The sequence below is a fragment of the Ambystoma mexicanum genome, chromosome 2q (assembly GCF_040938575.1).
Source record: "Ambystoma mexicanum isolate Mex_15411 chromosome 2q, UKY_AmexF1_1, whole genome shotgun sequence".
Taxonomy (NCBI): domain Eukaryota; kingdom Metazoa; phylum Chordata; class Amphibia; order Caudata; family Ambystomatidae; genus Ambystoma; species Ambystoma mexicanum.
In genome coordinates, this window is record NC_090924.1 from 731,268,365 (window position 1) to 731,289,596 (window position 21,232).

The window sequence follows — 21,232 nt, forward strand, 5'->3', positions numbered from 1 at the left end:
AATGTGGAATTTTCCGCAATTGCGTTTTGAAATCTGGGGAGTTTTTCCTCATTTTCATTGCAGGTTTTTCGAAGAAAAAACATACTCCAGCATGCTCCCAAAATCAAAAGAATCCTCCTGCAACATCCACAAACTGCCATTGCCAACGCATTCCCTGATCAATGCGATTCGGGGGTCATCTATTTGGTCTTCTAACTCATCCTTCGGTTAACATTACTCGTTAGAGATCCGTTCTTGAGGTTATGCAATGTGGTCAGGTGGTTCAAAGCAGTTTTGGTTGGTGCTGGATTAGATAATCTTCATTTGTACCTGGGGGGGGGTGTGTGTAAGGACGCTGTATAACGTAAAAGTTAGCTGGTTGTCAGTCCTGGCATTGGCGGATGGAAAATACCAGTGGGCAAAGCCAGTGGGTGGAGCCGGGCGTGTACAGAACCCAGGTAATCTGTCTTTGCTTGTATAATTGAAATGGTTTGCTGTGCAAAAATGGTTAGGTTGCTGTGCCTAAAGGATGAGCATTCCAAGAGTATGGAGGAAACTAAAAGTACAATATCCACTTTTCTTGGAGGAAAACATAGATCTAGAAGCACACCTTCATTTTAGAAAAAAATGAAGTGGAACACAATCGTACTAGTGTTTTAAAAATGAATGCAGCCACCTCTGATTTGTATCATAAAATACGTACCAGGCATGCCTTAAATTAATACATAACATGAGAGCGACTTTTAAGCAGCCCCGTGTCAGGAAAGCGTTACATTGTAAAGATTGTTTAATAAATGCGTTTTGCCAGTTTCTCTGAATATTTTGTATATTCCACAGTTCAGAAGCTGTTACAGTTAGTTTGAATGCTACCACGGGGATGACCGCTTCGTTTGAACTATCCAACAGCACGAATGACCAATCAGCAGTTCTTGAAAGTGATTTGGATAATGGGGAGGATGAAGTTGTTTATGAAGAGGTGGAAGAACCTGAAGCGTTTGCCGAGGGCGACATTGAAGGACACTACGAAGGCACAGGCGATGCTGAGCTGACAGAAGAGCTAATGGAATATGCGGAGGAACAAGAAGAGGAAGAAATAGACGCTGATGAGGTGCTGGACCTTGAAATCAATGAACCTCTGGACGAGTTTCAAGTGAGTCTTTTGTATTGTGTGTAGAGACAGCATGGCTACTTGTGCATCAGGTTTTTAGGTCTGATTTGAAAACGTTTTGCTTCCCAGGAGACTGGTGAAAATGAGTCTTTATCTACGCCTGTCACTTTCTTTATCTAGGCTGTGACACACTTTGTGTTGACGGCTTGTTTGGCGGTAGGCAATGTCCTTTTGTCTCATTTAGGTGACAACTGAGAGCTGACCTTGAGAACTGTATCCTTGTAGAAGAAAACCGCTTTGTGTGGCAGAATACTCAGTCATTTGTTAGATATCCTTAATGCAAAAGCTTTTATCCTGTCTTTAGATAATATCTTATCCTTCAAAGGTATAACGATTGACCTACCGTAGACGTCTTTAAGGGCTAATATGAAGTGTGATTGATTGTCCTGCTCAAATTGATTTTATTCTGGGACCTGAGATGAAATAAGAGATCTGAGATTATTAGCTTCTAAAATGTCACGTGTTTTGTCCAGATTGAAACCACATTTGAAATGCTCCGTTTCGTAATATAAAATAACGTGTTCTGTTACACTTCGCAATGCTGTTCTTCAGTAAGTATTGAGTGACTAAGCAATATATGTATTCAGTAGTTGTCAAACCATGCATGCAGAGGCATCCTCTTCATTGCAGCAAACAGTTTGTTTCCTGTGTGGTGCTGCCTCCTGTTATTTCATAAATGTTGTGGTCTGCACCACTAAAGGATGAATTTGGCCCGAAATATGTGGAATAGAAAGTTGACTTTCATGCATGTTTAATTTTTTATTTATTTTTAAAATGTGCACCTATATTTTTTAAATGAGGTTTTTAAAACTTTTTTTCCACAAAGATCCTAGGATGAAAACCGTTAGTTTTACAACACATTTGAGTTTGCATCCTATGTTTGCACATCTATAGTTTTGCCACCTTTTCATGTGTAAATTTCACCATTTCTTCACATGTGCTTTTTACTATTTAGGATAAAGATAGTGTGTAGTAGTTAGGACTTTGGGCTGTAGGAGTTCCTGCGCTAGTGTCTGTGTACATCCAAACTTACCACTGCCACTGTACTCTGTAAACCTTGCTTTTTCCATCCCAGTGATCACCTATTTTGCAGCGGATTGCGCCATCTTGCTTGTACATTTTCGCCCATGAAATGGTATCAAAATAGTTAATTTAATATTAGGAGATGACTGTAAGATCTTCAAGGACACTATGCCCAATACCACAAGCACATTGCCCTTCATGTTTTTAGGGGTCTTTTACATAACAGTAGTAAGTAGTTGGTCTTTTTTTAACTTGTTATCTACTGCTGGGAAGCCTTTAATGCATAGAAATGTTTAAGAGTTCTCCAGCATGGGGTCTGACATGAATTCACATGCTCATGAATATTCCAAGTCGGGCTGGGAATCCTTGGTCAAAGGAAAAAAAAAGATTTGCTTTAGCCTGAAAACTTTATTTTACTCTCTAATCACTGTCCTTTGGGTTATGCTGCCACCATCCAATGATGGTAGTCTCCCTAAGCTCCACGCCTGGTGGCCATCTTCAGATTTTGACTGCACATTTCAGTGTTCGGAGTCCACTCGTGTCCCCCTTCAAGCCTTTTTTGATATTTCTAGTTTTTTTGACAAAATGACTTTTTTTGACAAATGTTCATTTCAGCTGTCGCTTGACTAACAGCAGCGGTATCCTGCTGAAGGCAAAGATGACCTTCCATTGCGGATATTCTCTTAGAAGTTTTCGAATGCCCATGCTTGTGCTTAGTTTGCACCTCAAGGATGCTGGAAGAGAAGAGTAGTCTCTTCAAGCTGTGCACCAAGTGTGGTCTGCTGAACATCTACGTTTACGTCGAGACCTCGTCTTCGATGACCACTTCGTCATCAAAGGTATTTGCTTTGTCAGTGACCCCATTGATGAACACTCCATTGACCAGGACAGCTGCCATCTCGTTGAAGACCACATCATCAATGACCATCTTTACTTGGAAAATGGGAGGGGCCATTACGACCATGGCGAAGACTATGGCTATATTACATGTCTTTACCTCCACACCCGCCGACGGCGGTGTCTGACTTCTTAGGGTATGCCTGTGTGTGAGCAGACAACAGTCATCGCCTCCTTCCCCAAGGATTCAGGGAGAGTGAGGGAGCCATCGCTGCCCGCAGAGTTTCTCCCTAGGTTGGGAAAGGTATCCCAGGCGAGCCTGCAGAAGACTCAGAGGAGATCAGCAGGAACTTGCTCCAACGATGAGAACCTGTCCAAAGATGAATATTCGATTCATGAGGGAGACGTCGGCCCCGTATCCCGGGAGGGATCACCCAGAAGGGATCCGTAGCCACGTTTCAGTCCGGAACCAACACCTGTGCTCCGTCGCACCTCAGCCAGCTCCCATGGACATGTCATTTACACTGTGACTTTCACCATCAAAGCCGCTAACGCCCTGGCCATCCTATCCCAGTATGACAAGGAACTTTGGTACAAGCTCGGTCTGAGGTCTGATCCTGGACTTCCTGCTGGAGGACAAGTTGGATGCCGTGGTCTTATTTGAAGAGGGCAGGGTGGCCTCAGGTCAAGCCATCACAATGGTTCTGGATATTGCAGACTCTGGCTTCCGCCAGATGGGCATCTGAGTAGCCCTGATACGCCAAGGTTGGCTGAAGGCTATGTATTTCAGGGCGGACGTGCAGTACAAGGTGGTGGATATGCCTTTCGACAAACAATTTGTTCGGAAAGGCAATGGATGCGACGCTGCAATCGATTAAGACTGACACACTGCTCGGTCCCTGGGGACATTGAGTCGGAGAAGATTGCCCTTTTGTTTCTCAAGGGGGAAAACGGGCAAATCCCCCAAGGAATACTCTGCACCCTATCGCCAGCCCTCCCGCTCTACCACCCAGGAGGCCTACAGTGGCCGCTCACAAGTCTTTATCAACAGAGGCCAATGTCACGCACAGGCCAGGACGCAGGCGCCCAAGCAGGCATGAACAGGCCACAGATTGTGGAAGACGATGACCACAGACAAATGGATGCTGAATGTTTTCCATCAGGGGCACACCTTGGAATTCCAACACAGGCGTCCTCGCATTCCTCTTCTTGCATGCAAGAAATGCACATGGCTCATCTGCTGCAGGAGGTTCAGGCCATGTTAAGAAAGGGGGCGATGGTGCCCGTCCCCTGGTGCCTCTGGGCTTAGGAATGTACTCCAGATACTTTGGTACGGAAGAAGTCCGGAGGATGGTGGGCTGATGCAGGTCTTGAAACGTCTCAACAAGTATTTGAAGTCACAGAAGATCCAGATGGTCACGTTGCAGTACATGCTCGGCCAACTGGAGGAAGGAGACTTCCTGGCATCTGCTGGATCTGGAAGACTTCACGTCCCAATCTACCAAAAGCATCAGAGTTCCTGTGGTTCATGGTCCAGGGAATGGCACTATCTGTTCAAGGCGTTGCCCTTCGGCCTGAATTCGGTCCCAGGTGTGTTCACAAAGTGCTTGGCTCTAATGGTGGTGCATCTTTGTCTCAAAGCCATCCATGTCTACCCTTATCTGGACGATGGGCTCATCTGCTCTCACGGTCTGGCAAATCGGCACATGGCGGAGACCATTCGTCTGCTGACTGAGCTTGGATTATCTATCTATGATACAAAGTCCAGCGTCGAGCCATTGCAGAAAGATTTGTACCTAGGCGCCTGTCTCAACACAGTCACTTGCCTGCTGAATCCCTCGGAGGAGAGGGTGACGTCCACTCTGGGGAGGGGAAGCGCATGTCGGTGCAATTGCAACAGTGCGAGCTATCAAGTCGCTACTGAGCAAGTCCTCCTGCATCCACCTCGTCCCGCTTTGTAGGCTGCAGATGAGGCCGCTCCAGGACGCACAGTGGCTGCATGTCTGTCAATTGAACAGATAAAATCGTCCTCAACCAGGAGTTCCAGCAAGCTCTACGATGGTAGGGCAGTGCGCCCACATCTCACGCAAGGAGCTCCTTTCCAGATCCCATCGCACCAGGAGACGGTCACCAGTGATGCCTCCCTGGAGGGGTGGGGGCCCACACCTGGCAGTTGCATGCCAGGGGCCTTTGGTTTCCGAAGGAAAAGGACCTTCACATCAACGTCCTGATGCTCAGGGCAGTCTTTTGGCTCTTAAGCCATTCCTGCTGTTGCTGAAGTGGAAGCTGGTGAGAGTCTTCAGACAACTCCACCATGTTTTACATCCTGAAGCTTGGCTGGACTCACAGCCTGGCACTCTTCCCTGGTAGCCCAGACCCCGTGTCATTGGGCCATTCTACAGGACATGTCCCTTGTCCCTTTTCCACCTGCCAGGCACCAAATACACAATTGCAGGCTCGCTCAGCAGGGAGCTGCAATCTTGCCACGAATGGGAACTTCGTCGGGACCAGTCTCTTCTGTGAGTTGGATCAACCCCGGATCGACCTCTTTGTGAGGGCAGCGAAGTGCCAGAGGTTCGCCATCAGGTTTCCTCAGCCGATGAGCCTGTCTTCTTTTTACTGTGGGAGGGACTCTTCCTGTGCACCTTCCCGCTGATCCCGCTTCAACTACGAGTGATCAAAACACTCTCATATTGCGTGGCCTCGACTGATCTGGTACCTGGACATGCTCTGTCAGCGGCTCTGTCCATCTGGGTGCCTCCACTTCCCAGTCTTCTTGTCAGAGAAGGTGGGGACGATTCTGCACCATGACCAGGCATGGCTGAGCCTCAAGGCTTGGCTCTTGCTGCCCTAAAGTTTGGACACTATTCCCTTCTGCTGGAATGTAAGAAGATTCTAGCCAAAGCAACCTCCAAGTTGGCATGTTATGTAGATTTGTACCGCACACCACTACCACCCACAAGCAGTATCCAGGCGCTCATGTGGCTCTGCAAGAGAGGGGCATGGGGGTATTAGTGAAGATAGGTTCAGAGCCAGAAGGAACTGGCATCTTTGAGTGTTTTGCATGTGGGAGTTGGTAAAGGAGGCCCTGTGCGTTGTAACCATATGGATAGGACTCAGTCCCTTGGGTATGTGCTAGTGTTTGTGTGCCATGTGATGTTTAGGTGGGTTGATGTTGCATGCACTGGTTAGTTGTGTCCATAAGGGGTCGAGTCTCGCTGGTAGTATTTGGTGTATGATTATTTGTTATGTCTGTGTGTACGTGTCGTTGGTGATTTTATGGACTGTGGCGGGTGGTTCACTCTAGATTTGCTTCCTGAATCTGAGAGATTGCTGGTGTGAGCATTGATTTATTGGTGTGTTGATGGTGTTGCTAGCCCAAGATACAGTGTAGTGGCATTGGTTATGTCGGAGGAGCAGGAACGGGACGAGTGGGTTAATAAGTTGGTAGGTTTGGTGAAACTTTTGCTGTGACTCTTTGGGTGCCGCTTGATGCTACATAGCCACGTTCTTAGTTGCGATTTGTCGACCTAAATCGCCTCCTCTCCAGGTCTGTGCCGACTTCGCTTGCGGTTATGGTCTCAGGTTGACAGTTGAACCTACTGTGTTCCTTTTACTTCTATGTTAGTTGTGGTCGTTGGGTGTGGACCTGATATCTGGTTGGTTCCCGGATGGGTGCGCAGCTGGAGTTCCAAGTATAGTGGGGAGGGTGCTCTGTCAGGTGACCCCTGGTTATAATTGGCCAAGTTACACTTGCCCTGGTTGTGGGTGGGCTGGTTGGATGGGGTACTACGAGTTTAGTGGTTTACCTGTTTGAATTCCCATGGTGTATAATTGGGCGCAGTGTTATCCCTAAAATCGGTCCTTGGTTTGGTCTTCCGTCTTTCTTAGATCTGTCTAGTTGTTGGGCCTGGATGGAGCGTAAGCAGGAGATGGGGTGGTGCCATGTTCTGGTCCTCTAAGCTGTTGGCGCTGTTATATATGAAGCCGTGCCTCTTGGTGTATTTTCGGCTGCCCATGTTATTTTTTGTTGAGTTTGTAAAAGAAAATCTATTCTTGTCTCTCCTTATGACGTCCCATTGAAGTTGTCATTGTCTGTTGAATATGAGAAAAGGAGTGGTACCTCGCACACCTTGGAATACAAACAGGGGCACAGCATAAACAACCAAAAAGTTGTCAAACTTTCATGAAAAAATACCATTCAAGAAGTTACTCAACATTCATTTAAAATAATTCTATTCTCAAATGAAAAAGTCTTTAGGTAATACATTCATACAAAGAATTTGAAACTTGACAAAAATTGACAAAAGCTATAATTGCATTTTTGTTATGTATCGAGCATCAATTACCCAAATTTTCAACAAAAGAAATCGAAATATTTTTTTTAACAAAGCAACAAATAATTCCTTTGGTTTACAAAAAATTGTGTCCTGTGTTCAAATGGATGATATCCTGATATCTAGACGGGAGATTACTTCTCCGCCTAACTTTTACTACACGTTTCGGGCATAAAGCCCTTCTTCAGGTATTGATATCTTGGATATTCTTTCTGAAATTGTAATGGAAATAGATACATTTTAGTTCCAGAGTCTACATTTAATTGTAGATTAAGACTAATGAAAGTTATTCAGAGATAATTAATGGGTCACTTCACTGACCTGTAAAGGCAATCCTATAAAGAGCAGGTTTTAGTAGCACACTGGCTCGAAGGATATGCAGATCCTGAAATTAAAAAGATGTAACCGGGATTACTTTGAATGTCTATGTAACACAACTTCAATTAGTCATTAACATCCCTTAATACTGACCTTTGGCCTGACAAGTCACTGACAAAAGCGCTGTGTCCTGCTCTAGGACCAGAACTAAGGAGATGCAACAGAATAAATATAGTTGCCGTAGTAGTTTATAAGTTAACTCGCCCTCATAATGGATGAGATGTTCCTTGCTTGAGAGAGTGTAGAGCTGTTAGATAATAGTGGTGTTTCGTCTATGTAGTCTCCCTGGTTGTTAATATAGTTGCTGTAATTGGATATGAATTGAAATCACTATCACAAAGTAGCACTTAGCATATATGTTAACTCTAACTGAGCTGTTAAAAGCGTACCTTATTGCGACTAGATCGCCCCCAAGTGTACTCCGCCAAAAAACAATTCAACAGGTACTCAGCTTCTTAAATGGCTTCACTTCCGTTATCTCTATATCCTTTTTGTCATTGGATAGGCGACCTTAATAATGTCAGGCTTTATATACTTAACCTGCAAGAGTAACATGCTCGTTTTTATGAAAACTTTGCAAAACTAGGGTAAGCAATTCACTTACCCGGGAGGGTTTTTGCAGAATATCAGTTTCCCCAGTGTTAGCCAACGAGATACTTTAAGGTGTGGTACCGGTATTCGGTTAGCGGGTTTTCATGCCCCTCAGCGGCGTGCTGAAAAAAGAGAACGTACGGCAAGTCTCATTGTCTTTTACGCTCAGACCTCTAGCGGTATGGTATCTGTTTGTTTTTAAGGCCTTTTAGAGGCAAAACCATGCGGTTACCTTCACAGATACACTGCCGCTATTCTGCTGGTAAAAAGTAGTCTCCTGATTCTTCCTGTTTTCTGATCGGCGCTAAGCAACAGTGTTGGTCGCGTACTCTAATAAAGACTAGATGTTATGAGCATAATCATTCACTGCCATCTTGGAATAAAAAATTGCTGCGTTTCCATTATATTGATTGAATTACACTCTCAATGAGTTAACGTGAACACCACATGACCATACTGCTTAATAGAATATCTATACAGGGCAAAAGGAATCTATTGATCACGACTGACCACATATTTACCCATTAATTTTGAGTCAGTTGGTACGCTTCCTCTGATTAAGAACGTATGTTTGTAAACTCGATGTCTATAAAGAAAATGAATTGTGAGTTGGTTAGGACGATACTGGAGGACCAGCACGTTATTAACATTCACATCCATTAGTGTACAGCATAAGTGATTTACAGTCACAATTCTGAAATTTACAGTCAATCTCTTGTCAAAACAATCCACATTGTCTTGAATTCTATTATGTGTTCAATAAAGAGATGGTTAGACTCCCAAAGATGGTATTTAAACCTTAATTGCACTCATAATCTGCAGTTTTCTGGGACAAACAATAATAGGATGATTCGGCAAATACTTTAAAGTCAATGGCTAATTGCATATTATTAAGATGTACCTACATATTCACTCACAGGTAGCAATATAAATCCCAATCAAGGTTCATCCCTCTAGGATGCATTGAATCTAGTCTCTCAATCCAAAAGGTTTCCCTTTGTTGCATTAGTTTTGTAAGATTTCCTCCCGGTCTTGGCAGCTGAACATGTTCTAGGATAACAAATTGTAATTGGGGAAACTGATAGTTCCTTAAAATGTTGCGTGACTGGAGATTTTATGGATCTTTGACGGACATTGGATTTATGTTCGCCCCATTTCTGCTTTGCTTTTCTTCCGGTTAGGCCTACATAATAGAGGCCACACGGGCACTTAATCCCGTAGATGACATTCTTTGTATCGCAAGTAGAGGTATGTCTCAGTACAATCTTGATGCCTTTGTATGGATGATAAATGTGATTTCCTTTAATGATGATATCACAGCAATTAGTTATTATAAGGGAGTGTACCCTTGAATGTTGTGAGTTGACTTCTCTAAGTCTGATTTTGATCAGATGGTCTCGGATGGACTTGCTCTTGTTATAAGCAAAGAGAGGCGGTGTAGGAAAAAGGTTTGCTAGCTTTGGATCCAAGGATAGTGTTTCCCAATTCCTCTTGACAATCTTCTTGATTTGTCCGCTTTGCTGCAAGTAGGTTGTAACGTACAGTAATTTGCTTTCTTTTTAACACTAGGTTGTAAAGCTTCCAGTCTGGTTATGCTCTTAACTTTCTCAGTAGCTCTCTGAATCTTGATCGAATCATATCCTCTTGAAAGGAATCTTTTTGTGAGTTTGTTAGCTTTTTTTTATCAAATTCATCCTCCTCTGATACTATTCTTCTGTACCTCAGACGTTTTCTCAGGGGTATGCTCTCGATGGTGGTTTTTGGATGAAAACTAGACGCTAGGAGTAGACTGTTCCTGTCAGTCTTCTTAGTAAGACTGTTGTTGACAATTTGTCTTGGTTAGAATAGGTCAGTACTTCTAAAAATTCAAGAGACATCCTGCTTGTCTTGTCCTGCTTGTCTTGTAAGTAAACTTAATGCTTGGTTCAAGTGAATTCATGAATTCAAAAAAGTCTTCTAGATCTGCTTCTGTCCCTGCCCACACTCCGAACAGATCATCAATGTATCTGACAAAGAATTTAGAAAAAGTAGTTGGTGGTATACTAACAGGTGCTTTAGAGATACTGGTGGTCTGACTTGTAGCTCTCAGATCTTTCTCTGGTTCCTGAGGTTGTTCTACTTGTTGTTGTGGATTTTTTAACTCAGTAATTGAGGCTTCAGAGGTAGAGGGAGATGCGTTTGGAACCAGTTTATTCTTGTTGTATGGCTGTTTCTTACCTCTCAATTTGATAATACTCCTTCCAGGAGTGTACAATGTCTAATTTATAAACCAGGGTATCCCTTCTAAATTTACGGATCTTCGTCTCAATGCCAGCTTTGTAGTCTTCCAATTTGTTATTGACTTCCTCAAGTAGTTGAGTTAGCTCTTCCTTATTGATGAATGTTGGTAATGCCTTCTTAGTGGTTTCAATGTCTGTTTCGAGAGTAGTGAGTGATTTCGATTAATTCCTCAATGGTGAGAATAATCAAGTCAAGAGAGCATTTATTCAGGATAAGTCGCAGCCTCTTAATAAACTCCGGATTTTCTTTAAATAGAGTAGGTTCAAGATCTATTCTTAAGCCCCTTGGGATCCTTTGGAATCTATAATACTATGACAGTGTTGTAGTGTGTAGTCTCTGGTTAATCTCATGTTGTTAATCTCTTGTCTGTTGAATAACCAGGTTTTGAGGAGTTTCCTGAAGGTGATGTTGGTCCGCTCTGGTTCTAATTTCTTTGGTCATGGTGTTCTAGAAGTTTTCAATTGGACAGGAGAACGCTGTCCTGCCGAATTTCCTTTTTCCGTAATGTTTTGTCTCTACAATTTGTAGGTTGTTGCTTGATCTTGGATCCCTTCTTGGGCGGTATCGACTGATCTCGTCTTGGAGGAGTTTGGCTCCTTGTCTGTGCATGGCTTTGTGACCGATGCAGAGTGCTTTGAATTTAATGTATTTTTCTAATGATAACCAGTGTAGGCTTTTCAGTACAGCAGTGATGTGGTTTCTTCTATTTAGTCTTAATAGGATCCTGGCTGCTGTATTTTGCACTCTTATGAGTTTCATAGTGAATCTTTCCTGCATTCCTAGGTAGAGGCTGTTTGCGTAGTCCATTTTTGAGCGTATTAGGGATATGATTGTGAGTGTTCCGTGAGGTAATGGAGGAATCCTCCTAGTAGTCTTAGGAGGAAGAAGCATTTATTGATGATGGCGTTGACTTGCGGTTCCAGGGATAGTCCTTTGTCCATGAGTATTCCTAGGTCATTTACTACATGGGAAGTTTCTGGTTGTGTTCCCATGCGGCTTGCCTGCATTGAATTCTGTGGGTGAGAGCATTATTTCCATTTTTGCCGGGTTCAGTTTAAGGTTGTTCGTTGTCGTCCAGTTGTAGACGTCTCTGAGGCAGTTAATTTGTTACTGGGTTGTGTTCATTTTCACAATCAGTTGTCATCTGTGTAGTTGTAGCCGGGTTAGTCAATGGGTTCAAATGGTTTTCATCAGTGGGCATATGTAGATGGTGAAAAGCAAGGGAGAGGCAGGATCCATGTGGGACTCCGCAGGATATTTTTTTGGTGTTTGAGGTGAAAGGTGGTGAGTAGGTGTGTTTGGCTGGTTAGGAATGAAGTAACCCACCTTAGTGCAGATTCATGTACGGCACATTCCATCAGTCTTTTTATTAGCGTTGCGTGGCTGATTGTGAATAAAGCTGTTGATATGTCGAATAATATGAGGCCGACTCTGCGTTGGTTTTTCAGGCTGTCCCATATTGCTAGGAGGGCTGATTCTGTTCCTCTCATTGGGGGAAGCCAACTTGTGACCTGTCAAGTATTCTGTTTGTTCCGATGTAATAAAGTAGGATTTTGTTCACATGGTAATCCAGGATCTTTGCTCAGTAGGGCAGGTTGCATATTGGTCTGTAGTTGCTAGAGTCTTCTGCGCTTTCTGATTCCTTTATCAGTGGTTTGATGTATGCCGATACGAAGGCGGGTGGTACGATTCCTCTTGTGTGATAGGTTCATTAGGGTCCGGAAACATGTTGTTGGGGTTCTGTGGTACAGTAGTTTTAGTCTGATGGATTGATTCTATTTTTAATCTCTGGTGGTTGGTGATGTTGACACAGTGCTTGTGTTGAGATGAGAGTTCTTGCGGGATGAGGGATTTTTGTATCTTTGATCTTTAAGAGTTCATTCTGAGGATTGTTTGCGGATTCTAATCTTCTACTCTTGTGGTGCAGCAGTGTGTTTTTTTTTTTTTTGTTTTGCTCTGAGGACTGTTGATTTGCAGTCTGAGCTGTCTTTGGTATTTTGTCTTGTCTTCTCGCTTCCCTGCTAATCATACAGTAGCGTGACTGATCTGCAGGGCCCTTATGTACCCTCTGGGCCCTGACCTTCCCACATCTCTCATCTCAGCCACTGTCTATTTACTGCACTTAACTTGGCTCCCCCTTCCTACGAGAGGTTGCACTTACGTTCTTCTTCAACTTCACCACTAGCACTCCTCCATGAACACCACAGCACCTATCCCTTACTCCCTCGACTTGCACGTTCTGTACGCTCACAAGGCATAGTAGGTTCGTCTCCCCTCCCTGTTAGTCTCACTATTTGTTTATACTATTAATTCAATTAAATATCTTTGTTGTAATTCATTGTCTACCACCCCATTCCTCCCCCATCCCCCCCATCCCCGCACTGTTGGCCTGTGGGCGTTTTGAAACCGTTTTTTGCTAATTGTATAAGCGCCAAACAAATTAATATTGATCTCTGCGTTTTTCTTTCTCATTGTACGATTGTTTTTCTTGTTCTTTCAGTTACTCTGTGAACCATTTGGCTGCAGGTTTTTTTTTTTGAGTTCCTACGAATTGTTTTACTGGTGCTAGGTGGTCTAGGGCCTTGGTGATGCAGGTGTTGAGTGTGTCTTCTGCTGCGTCTAGGGTTGTTTTGGTGGAGTCTAGTAAGTGGAAGGCTTCCAGGTTATTACAGTTTCTTTTATTGTTGGCATGGAGTATTTCCTTTCCGGCTAGCAGGCTGGTTCGGAGTGTGATGTAGAATGGTATCGGGTAATGGCTCCATACCATCGGCATAAGTGGTGCGGATGCCCGTAGTCCCTCTCTGCAGAAAATTGCATACAAGGGGTGTCCGGCATTGTGTGTGAATTTTCTATTTGCTTGAAATGCAGTTTCCAGGAGTGTGCAAATTGAGTATGCTGTGGTTTTGTTTTATTATTTTTTTTAAGTCTCCCAGTATGACTAGGTTGTCGTGGTAGGTTTAGAAAATAGCGGCAGCATCAGTTAGTTTTTTTGCAAAGTTGGGATTGTAAAATGGTGGTCTATAGATCATGAGGAATACTATGTTGGTTTGGTTGTTGAGTTCGGTCTTGATTAGGGCGTTTTAGCAGTCTCCTACATTGGTTGAGTTGAGCCGCTTGGATGCGTTTGTGTATGATTGCGATTCTGCCTCTTCTGTTTTCTCTGTAGATCTGTAATAATTTAAAGTTTTCCGGTATAGCTTTGTTCGCAATGGCTTTGTACTTTTCCGATAAGCAGGTTTCTATAAGAAAGAGCATGTCTGTGCCTCCTTCGCTTAGGTAATGGATTTCTGTTGTGTATTTTGCCATGGATCCAACGTTGACTAGGCTGCAGTTTAGTTTTTGATTTTACTTTTTGGCTCTTGGTTGTATTGTTGGCTTAATGTGTCGGTTGAGTTCCGTTGTTGGTTCTCGCCTGGTTTTGCCTGTTAGGGATAAGTTCTTTGGTGGTCAGTCTCTTCGTCAAATAGACTGATTAGGTTGATGGCAGGGTTGATTGGTTTTGGTTTGTTCCGGCTGATGAGTTTTGTTGATGGCCTTCCTTTGTCCAATCTTTTGTGATGTAGGTTGTATAGAGGGTAATGGATACAATGTTGTCCATGATTCTAGTTTGTGTTGTCCATGGTTCTGACTGGGCTGGGGTTGTTAGCAGTTCTTGTGCTGCATTTGGTGTCCTGGTGGGGTCTATGTTTAGTTTCTTGCCTGTGGGTTTGTTGCTGGTGGTCTGTCTTTACTTACAAAGCAGTCGTATGTGGAGCTGCAGCGAGCGATGTAGTCTGCCTTTGCTCTGTTCTTTGTATATGTGCCCGGGCTGTCTGGCCTCTTAATCATCCAGTATATCGGTGGTTGTGACAACTTGCTGGTGGACGCCTTCATGCATAGCTGAGGTTTCCTTTTTATTTCTGTTATCCATTCTAGCATCTTTGTCTTTCTTGTGAAAAGGGCATGGTGTTTGGGTTGTGGATTGGATTCCTTTGAGTGGGCATCCTATTTAGGTTGGCATGTTTCCTGATTCCTGGGGATTGGTCTTTGCTGTTCGTGGTTAGTTGTTGTTTATAGGTGATGAAGTCTGTGGGTGTTGAACCAGGGGAAGTATACCCTGTTTTCGGGGGTCCTTTGGTTGATGATGTGAGGTCAATTCTGTCTTGTTACGATGGTTCGCAGTTCGTGAGTCGCACAGTGTAGTTTCCGCAAAATTTAGGTGGTTGAGGTTATGTGTGGGTTCAGGTTAGCTTTTCAGCACCTCCGAATGGACTAGCTAGGGTGGTGGGTTTTAGGGTTGTCCATCAGGTGTGCTTCTGTTGGGGGTTTATTACTAAGATAGTCACATAGCCTGTCCTACTTTTAGCTGCAAGCTATTGGTTGCAGTGGTAGAGACCTTGTGCTTCGCGTGCAGTGGCAGAGGGATGTTCCTTAGGGGGATGGACAGAGGAAAGGATGGGCAACCCCTGGGTTGGGGCACGGCAGCGGGAGGGGGGCGCGCCTAGGGTTGGGGCATCGTGATAGGTGGGGGAAAGCTGGTGTACGGGGAACCCTCAGTAGGTGGAAGTGTTAGTTACCTGGCAAGCGGGATTAGAGGGCCTAGATTGAGGACACAACAGTAAACACAGTAACATCCAGATTAGGGATACCTGCCAAATGGGTAAATTGAGGAGACAACTATAGATGCAAATACATTCAGACTTAGAGGCACCTCTACCTAGGGAGGAGGCCTTAGTCAGGGGGGGGGGGGGGGGTTACAAAAGTAAAGAGAAGTAAACCAAATGTCTACAGTCACCTAAAGGATGTACCCTATGCCAGTCGGGAAATATGTACTTTTTGGTTAACTTTGGTGTTAGATTATGTGGGTAGTGGTAGAGTTTTTTGAATACAGTGATTGCTGTATTCACCATTCAGATCACTATGACCTTGTTTGTCACTGCTGGTTCAGTGACACAGGTTTGAGCTGCCTCCTCAGGGGCTGTCTTTTGTCTTGGGGTCCTTAGCTGACGGGGCTGCCCTGGGTATAAGGGCTGCCCTGGGTATAAGGGCTGCCCTGGGTATAAGGGCTGCCCTGGGTATAAGGGCTGCCCTGGGTATAAGGGCTGCCCTGGGTATAAGGGCTGCCCTGGGTATAAGGGCTGCCCTGGGTATAAGGGCTGCCCTGGGTATATTTACAGTTGCACACTGACCGATGTCCAGAGGAGCAGGGGACACTCACCAGGGCTCAGGCAGCAGATGGCATGTTATGGCCATAAATGGAAACGCTTAGCAGTGTGATGCAGGGCACAGATTATTATGCCGCTGCGTGTCGCAGCTCTGCAGCGCCTCCACCATTCTAACCAGTGCATCAGGCTCCACTGAAGTACCTCTCGTGGAAGACTGCTTTCCTTGTGGCAATCACCTCGGCCAGGCAGGTGGGGGGAGATCCAGGCCCTCTCTTGCAAGCAACCATACTAGTATTTCCTCTCTACGAGTGTGATGCTGTGGACCCACCCCTCCTTTATGCCAAAGGTTCCTTCAGAATTCCACCTCAAGGAGCCTTTGGGTCTGCCAGTCTTCTTTATGAACCCTTCTACGCCTGCTGAAAGGGCGTTGCATTCGCTTGACATTGATCGTGCATTGAAATTCTATGTGGCACGCACAAAGGACTTTTGGAAGCTATCTCAACTCTTTGTGAATTCTGGTAATTTGAATCATGGGAAGACCCCGTCTAAAGCAGGTGGCCGGCCGGCTGCGCCATGCACTGTCATCGTCTGGCCAACAGATCGCTTCCAGGCTGTCGGAGAACCCATTTCACAGCAGCGTTACTCTCTGGTGTTCCCCCTGCTCAACATCTTCAGGACTGCTACATGGAGGTCCACTCACAACCTCATTCTACTGCGCCGGCAGGGATTCCTGGGAGGAGTCCCGGGTCGGCCAAGCGGTGCTACACAACCTGTTAGTTTGAGGTGAGTCTGTTTCAGGGCTAAGTGGATTGCGTCTGAGTCTTGCCACCTCCCGTGGTTATTTGTGTAATGCTGTGTAATCTTATTCGTGAGCATTTGCATCCATGGCAGACCCCATGCTGGAGATGGAACAAGTTACTTACTTGTAACTCCTGCTCTCCAGCATGGATCCAGCATGGATCTGGCATGCATTCACATGCAAACCCTCCCTATATACCGTCTGTGGCTCTAATTGGTTCATACTGCCACTTCACATGCTCTACCAAATCTAAAGATGGCCACAAGGCGTGGAGCTAAGGGAGATGATTTTCATTAGATGGGGCAGTATGACCCAAAGGACAGTGATTGGTTATAGAGGAAAATAGTTTTCAGGCTAAAGTGAAAAACATTTTTTTACTGAGGATTCGCAGCATGACGGGGAATATTCATGAGCATGTGAGTCCATGTCCGACCCATGCTGGAGAACAGGAGTTGCAGGTAAGTAACTTGGGCCATACTGCTCCTTAAACAGGGATAATGGGAAGGAGCTTCCTTTTTGCTGCTTTTACAGCCCCATCTTTGTTACTTGTAGCATGTTCTTGACTGACTTGGTGGTTTGAAGCTTAGATTATCCTGGGCAAGTGATGTGCTTTTTGTACGCCACCTGCCGCTGCCCCTTGGTTCTTGGGACAAGCAGTAGTCTGCCCTGAAGGCTGTCTGTGCCGGTGGTCCTACATCTGCACATATATTTTTTGAGTGGGTTGTATCCTCCAACGTATTCCTCATCTTAGATATGTATTCGATCCCGCTTTGCTGCTCTCCGGAAATTTTTTCGGCAGAGGGCGCCGTGCATCAATGTTGTTGAGTTGATGGTCCCACGTTGAGTCGATGGTCCCTCGAAGGCCACTGTCGAGGGTGATGTCATCGGGTGTATAAGTAGCACGTGCGGCGTCCGTTGGCCTCCGTTCCATTTTTCTGCAGTATACTTTGCTTCGGAGATACGGCGCGCCTCAAGTTCTGTGAAGAAATAGTAAATAAACTAATATGTCCTCGTCATCGACGCCGACCACGACCCCGAGATTGGGTTTCAAAAGGTGCAAGACGTGCGGTTCAAAACTGTCGATCACAGACCCGCACCGAGAGTGTTTGTGGTGCCTCGGAGAAGGACACGACATGGAGGCCTGTACGAAGTGTCAGGCGATGATGGGAAGGCCTTGCGAGAAAGCAGGGGGGAAACTACAGGTAGGTTGCAAACCCGACCGTAAAGCCTCTAGCATTGAGTCGAGGTCCCGTGAGGAGAAATCTCCTCAACACAAAAGGCATCGGTCCAGGTCCTGAAGCGATTCCCATCGCTCGTCGTCTTCGACGAAAAAAATCTAAAACGCCACAGGTCCCCCCGCAACGTCGTCCTCCGACTCCCCAAAAAGGATGAAATGCCCCTCGAAAAATTCATCCTCAGAGTGGGAAGCATTCAGGGTCAAATTGATGGAGGTGTTTGAGAAAGCAAAGCCTCGGTCCGCGCCCTCTTCAGAAGCTGGCCGGGAGCGTCATCGCTCCGACACTCACACACCCTCGAGCCCGGGTGATCGAAAAAGGAAGGATAGAGAACCTTCCAGGACGCTGAGCGAAAAGAACCGGTCGAGTCGACCGTTCAAGGTCACCGACGCCGTCCAAAACCCAATGCACCTCGAAGGGCAAATCTTCAAAGAGCGCCTCAACGCCCTCGAAGCAGGCTCCGTCGACCACTATTTCGTCAATGCCATCTACGCCTTTGTCGACGTCGACCCCGAAGCCCTCGGCGCCAAAGGCTCCAGCCAAGCCAGGCCAGCCAGAAAAAGGGAAAGGCAGGGTTACAAGACCTGCAATACCCTCAGAGCCCTATAATGGACCTCTTCCTCCTCCTCTCCCAGAGAAGGTTTTCAAGCCTCTCCCTAGGAAGCGGTTTTAAAAGTCCCTGACCTCAATTTTTGAGGAACAGGAAATATCTGAGGAGAATGTACCTTTTTGGGCTAGAATATGGCACCCCAAATGTCCCAGAATGCCTGATTTCAGAAGAAAGCAGAATGAGTGACTTGGTGGAATCATTACACAATGCAAGTGGTATTGACACATCTCCTGAAAATGACTTTGGCAGACCAGAACCAGGAGAGCATGCCAATCCATCATACCGTCAGTTAATGACGAAGGTAGTAGATTACTTAGGATGGGCTAGACCATCAGCCAAATTCATCCATGATGATTTGACAGACATATTGGACCATGGTCCCACCGTAGACCCAGTACTACCCTTTCATGTAGGCCTGCAAAATAGGGTGGCCAAAAATTGGGAAACTCTGGATTCTATTCCTCCGGTAAATAAATCCCTCACCTCCAAAATACCGCCCTGCCAGTAGTGACCCCGGCTATCTGTCCAAACAGCCCACTCCCGAGAGTCTGGTCATACAGGCAGCCCCAGCTTGTAACAAACTTGCGTACCCTTAGAAAGGTGTTGACTAGCAAGGTGCGCTGTCTCCTGAGATTAAGTAATAATATTCAATAAATATTGTTAAACAGTCCAAAAATCAGTATATAGGTGAAGTTTATTGACACTCCTAATCAGCGGACACGTGTTTCGAAACATGCGTCGTTTTCAAGGCTGATAATATTAAAAACATGAACAAATTGAAGTTGTGATTTATACATTGGTGTTATAAATGATAATATTGCAGTTTAGCCAAGAATATATCATAGAATATTTCACAGCATCATTATTTGTATCATGCAGGTAAAATAAAATTGACGTACCAAATTCGTAGACAACAATATGATGTATTGCAGGAAAATTGCAGGAGGGAACATAAGGACAATACGTTACCAGGACTAATTTTGAATAGTGTAATGCACTCATGCAAAACTCTGATGTGGACAGCATCTCAAAGTGACACCAGTGTAAATCATCCTATAGTGGAAAGCATAATTAGTGTTGGTACCCATGGTTATACCAATGATAGATTGTGATTGTTATATTTAATATTGGGTATTAGTCTATTAATAAGGGCCAAATATGTGGGGGCAATATGTAGATAAAGGATTCTCACCCTATTCCTTTAGTCTCTATGTTGGTCACAATCGGTCATGTTTTGCATAAACTAAATCATCCATGAGGTATTCTTGCCCATTGAATCCTTTCAGTATAGTGATTATTCTGGGAAAAGTAATACAATGTATGTCACTATGTTATTGGTTCTACGTATTGGATAATATAGCAGTCTTATGTGGAATACGTCGGAGGAACATCCCATCGAAAGAACGTTACCAGATAAGGTAAGTAACTTGTTCTTCGAGGGGATGGTGTCCTCCGACGTATTCCACATCTATGACAGACTCCCAAAGCAGTACCAACGTATGGAGGTGAGAAAAGAATTTATAATTTTAGAATGCCCAGTAAAATTCCGGAATAAAGGACTTCCTTACCAAAGGTCAAATCCTGCCCATGGATGGAGTCCAAGGAATAGTGTCTCACAAACGTATGGACAGAGGCCCATGTGGCTGTTTCGGAACACCCCTCTGTAGGGCAGTGGAGGCAGCCACAGCCCTAGTAGAGTGAGCCCGTAAGGCTACTGGAGGGTCCTTTCCCGCCAAACGGTAACACTCAGAGATCGTCAAAATGATCCATCTAGACAAGGTCTGTTTGGAAACAGCCTGACCCAAGCGTCTTCCAGCATAAACAACAGAGCTGATAGTCCACTCTGACCGGGGACATCCGCGAGAGCTAGAAACTCAAAGCTCTTCTAGGATCCAATCTATGGAGCCTCTCCTCTTCCTTACCAGGATGTGGAGGAGGATAAAACGCCGGAAGAATCACCTTCTGGGCCAAATGGAATTCCGACACAACATTCGGAAGAAAAGAAGGCTGCACCCGCAGGACAACCCTGTCCTTATGGAACACAGTAAAGGGTGGCTTGGCAGAAAGTGCCTGAAACTCACTCTGCGTGCGGAAGTAACCGCAACTTAAAAACAGTTTTAAAGGAGAACAGTCGCAACAGACAAGAATGTAAGGGCTCAAACAGAGCTCCCATTAGGAACTTTAAAACCAAATTCAAATCCCATCCCGACACCTGGAAAGGCTATGGTGGAAACACATTAGTTAGCCCTTTCAGAAACTGAGAAATCAAAGGGATCTTAAAATAGGAACATTCCTCAGGCGAGCTCTTAAATATGGACAGAGCCGCCAGGTAGCCCTTGATGGTACCCACTTGCAGGCCCTTGTGGGCTAACGAAAGCAAAAAAAGAGAACCAAGGGAATAGAACTTTCTCCAACGGCAACGGTACAGGGATTTCGTTGCGTGCCTTCTGGCCGAATGCAACACCTCCATCACGTCTTCGGGAGGTCCCAATACTTATAGCTCAACCTTTCAGATACCAATTATGAAGGCTGAGGGACTTGACCTCTGGATGGAGAACCTGACCCCCCTGGATACAGGGCAGGGGACTCTCTGGGTGACTAGATGTATATCCAGTGGAACAACATGAACGTGTATGCCTTCCCTCCCACTTCCCTGGGTCACAGGGTAATCTGCAAGATCCGGGAGGCCCGGCACCTCCATATCATCCTGATGGCTCTGTGGTGGGCCAGCAAGACCATGGTTCTCGTAGCTACTCAGCCTTTCAGATCAGGCCCCGGTGCACCTTCCACTTGGCCCAGCACACCTACACCCTCAGCTGAGGAGGGGGGAGGGGCGGTCATCCACCCCGCC

General features: G+C 45.3%; 1 protein-coding gene across 6 annotated transcripts in view; it reads left to right on the plus strand.

Moving 5' to 3' along the window:
* The window catches only part of RBM33 (RNA binding motif protein 33), a 1,526,085-nt gene that overhangs the window by 155,708 nt on the left and 1,349,145 nt on the right, over positions 1 to 21,232 (plus strand). For 5 of the 6 annotated variants that reach the window (XR_011303311.1, XR_011303310.1, XM_069647955.1 and 2 more), the window contains exon 5: positions 817 to 1,129. Coding sequence is in view for 4 of the 6 variants with exons in the window: in XM_069647955.1 (XP_069504056.1) it covers positions 817 to 1,129 (313 nt within the window). In the remaining 2 variants the exon portion in view is untranslated. The remainder of the gene's footprint in view (positions 1 to 816; positions 1,130 to 21,232) is intronic. The other variant, XM_069647953.1, reaches the window with a different exon arrangement.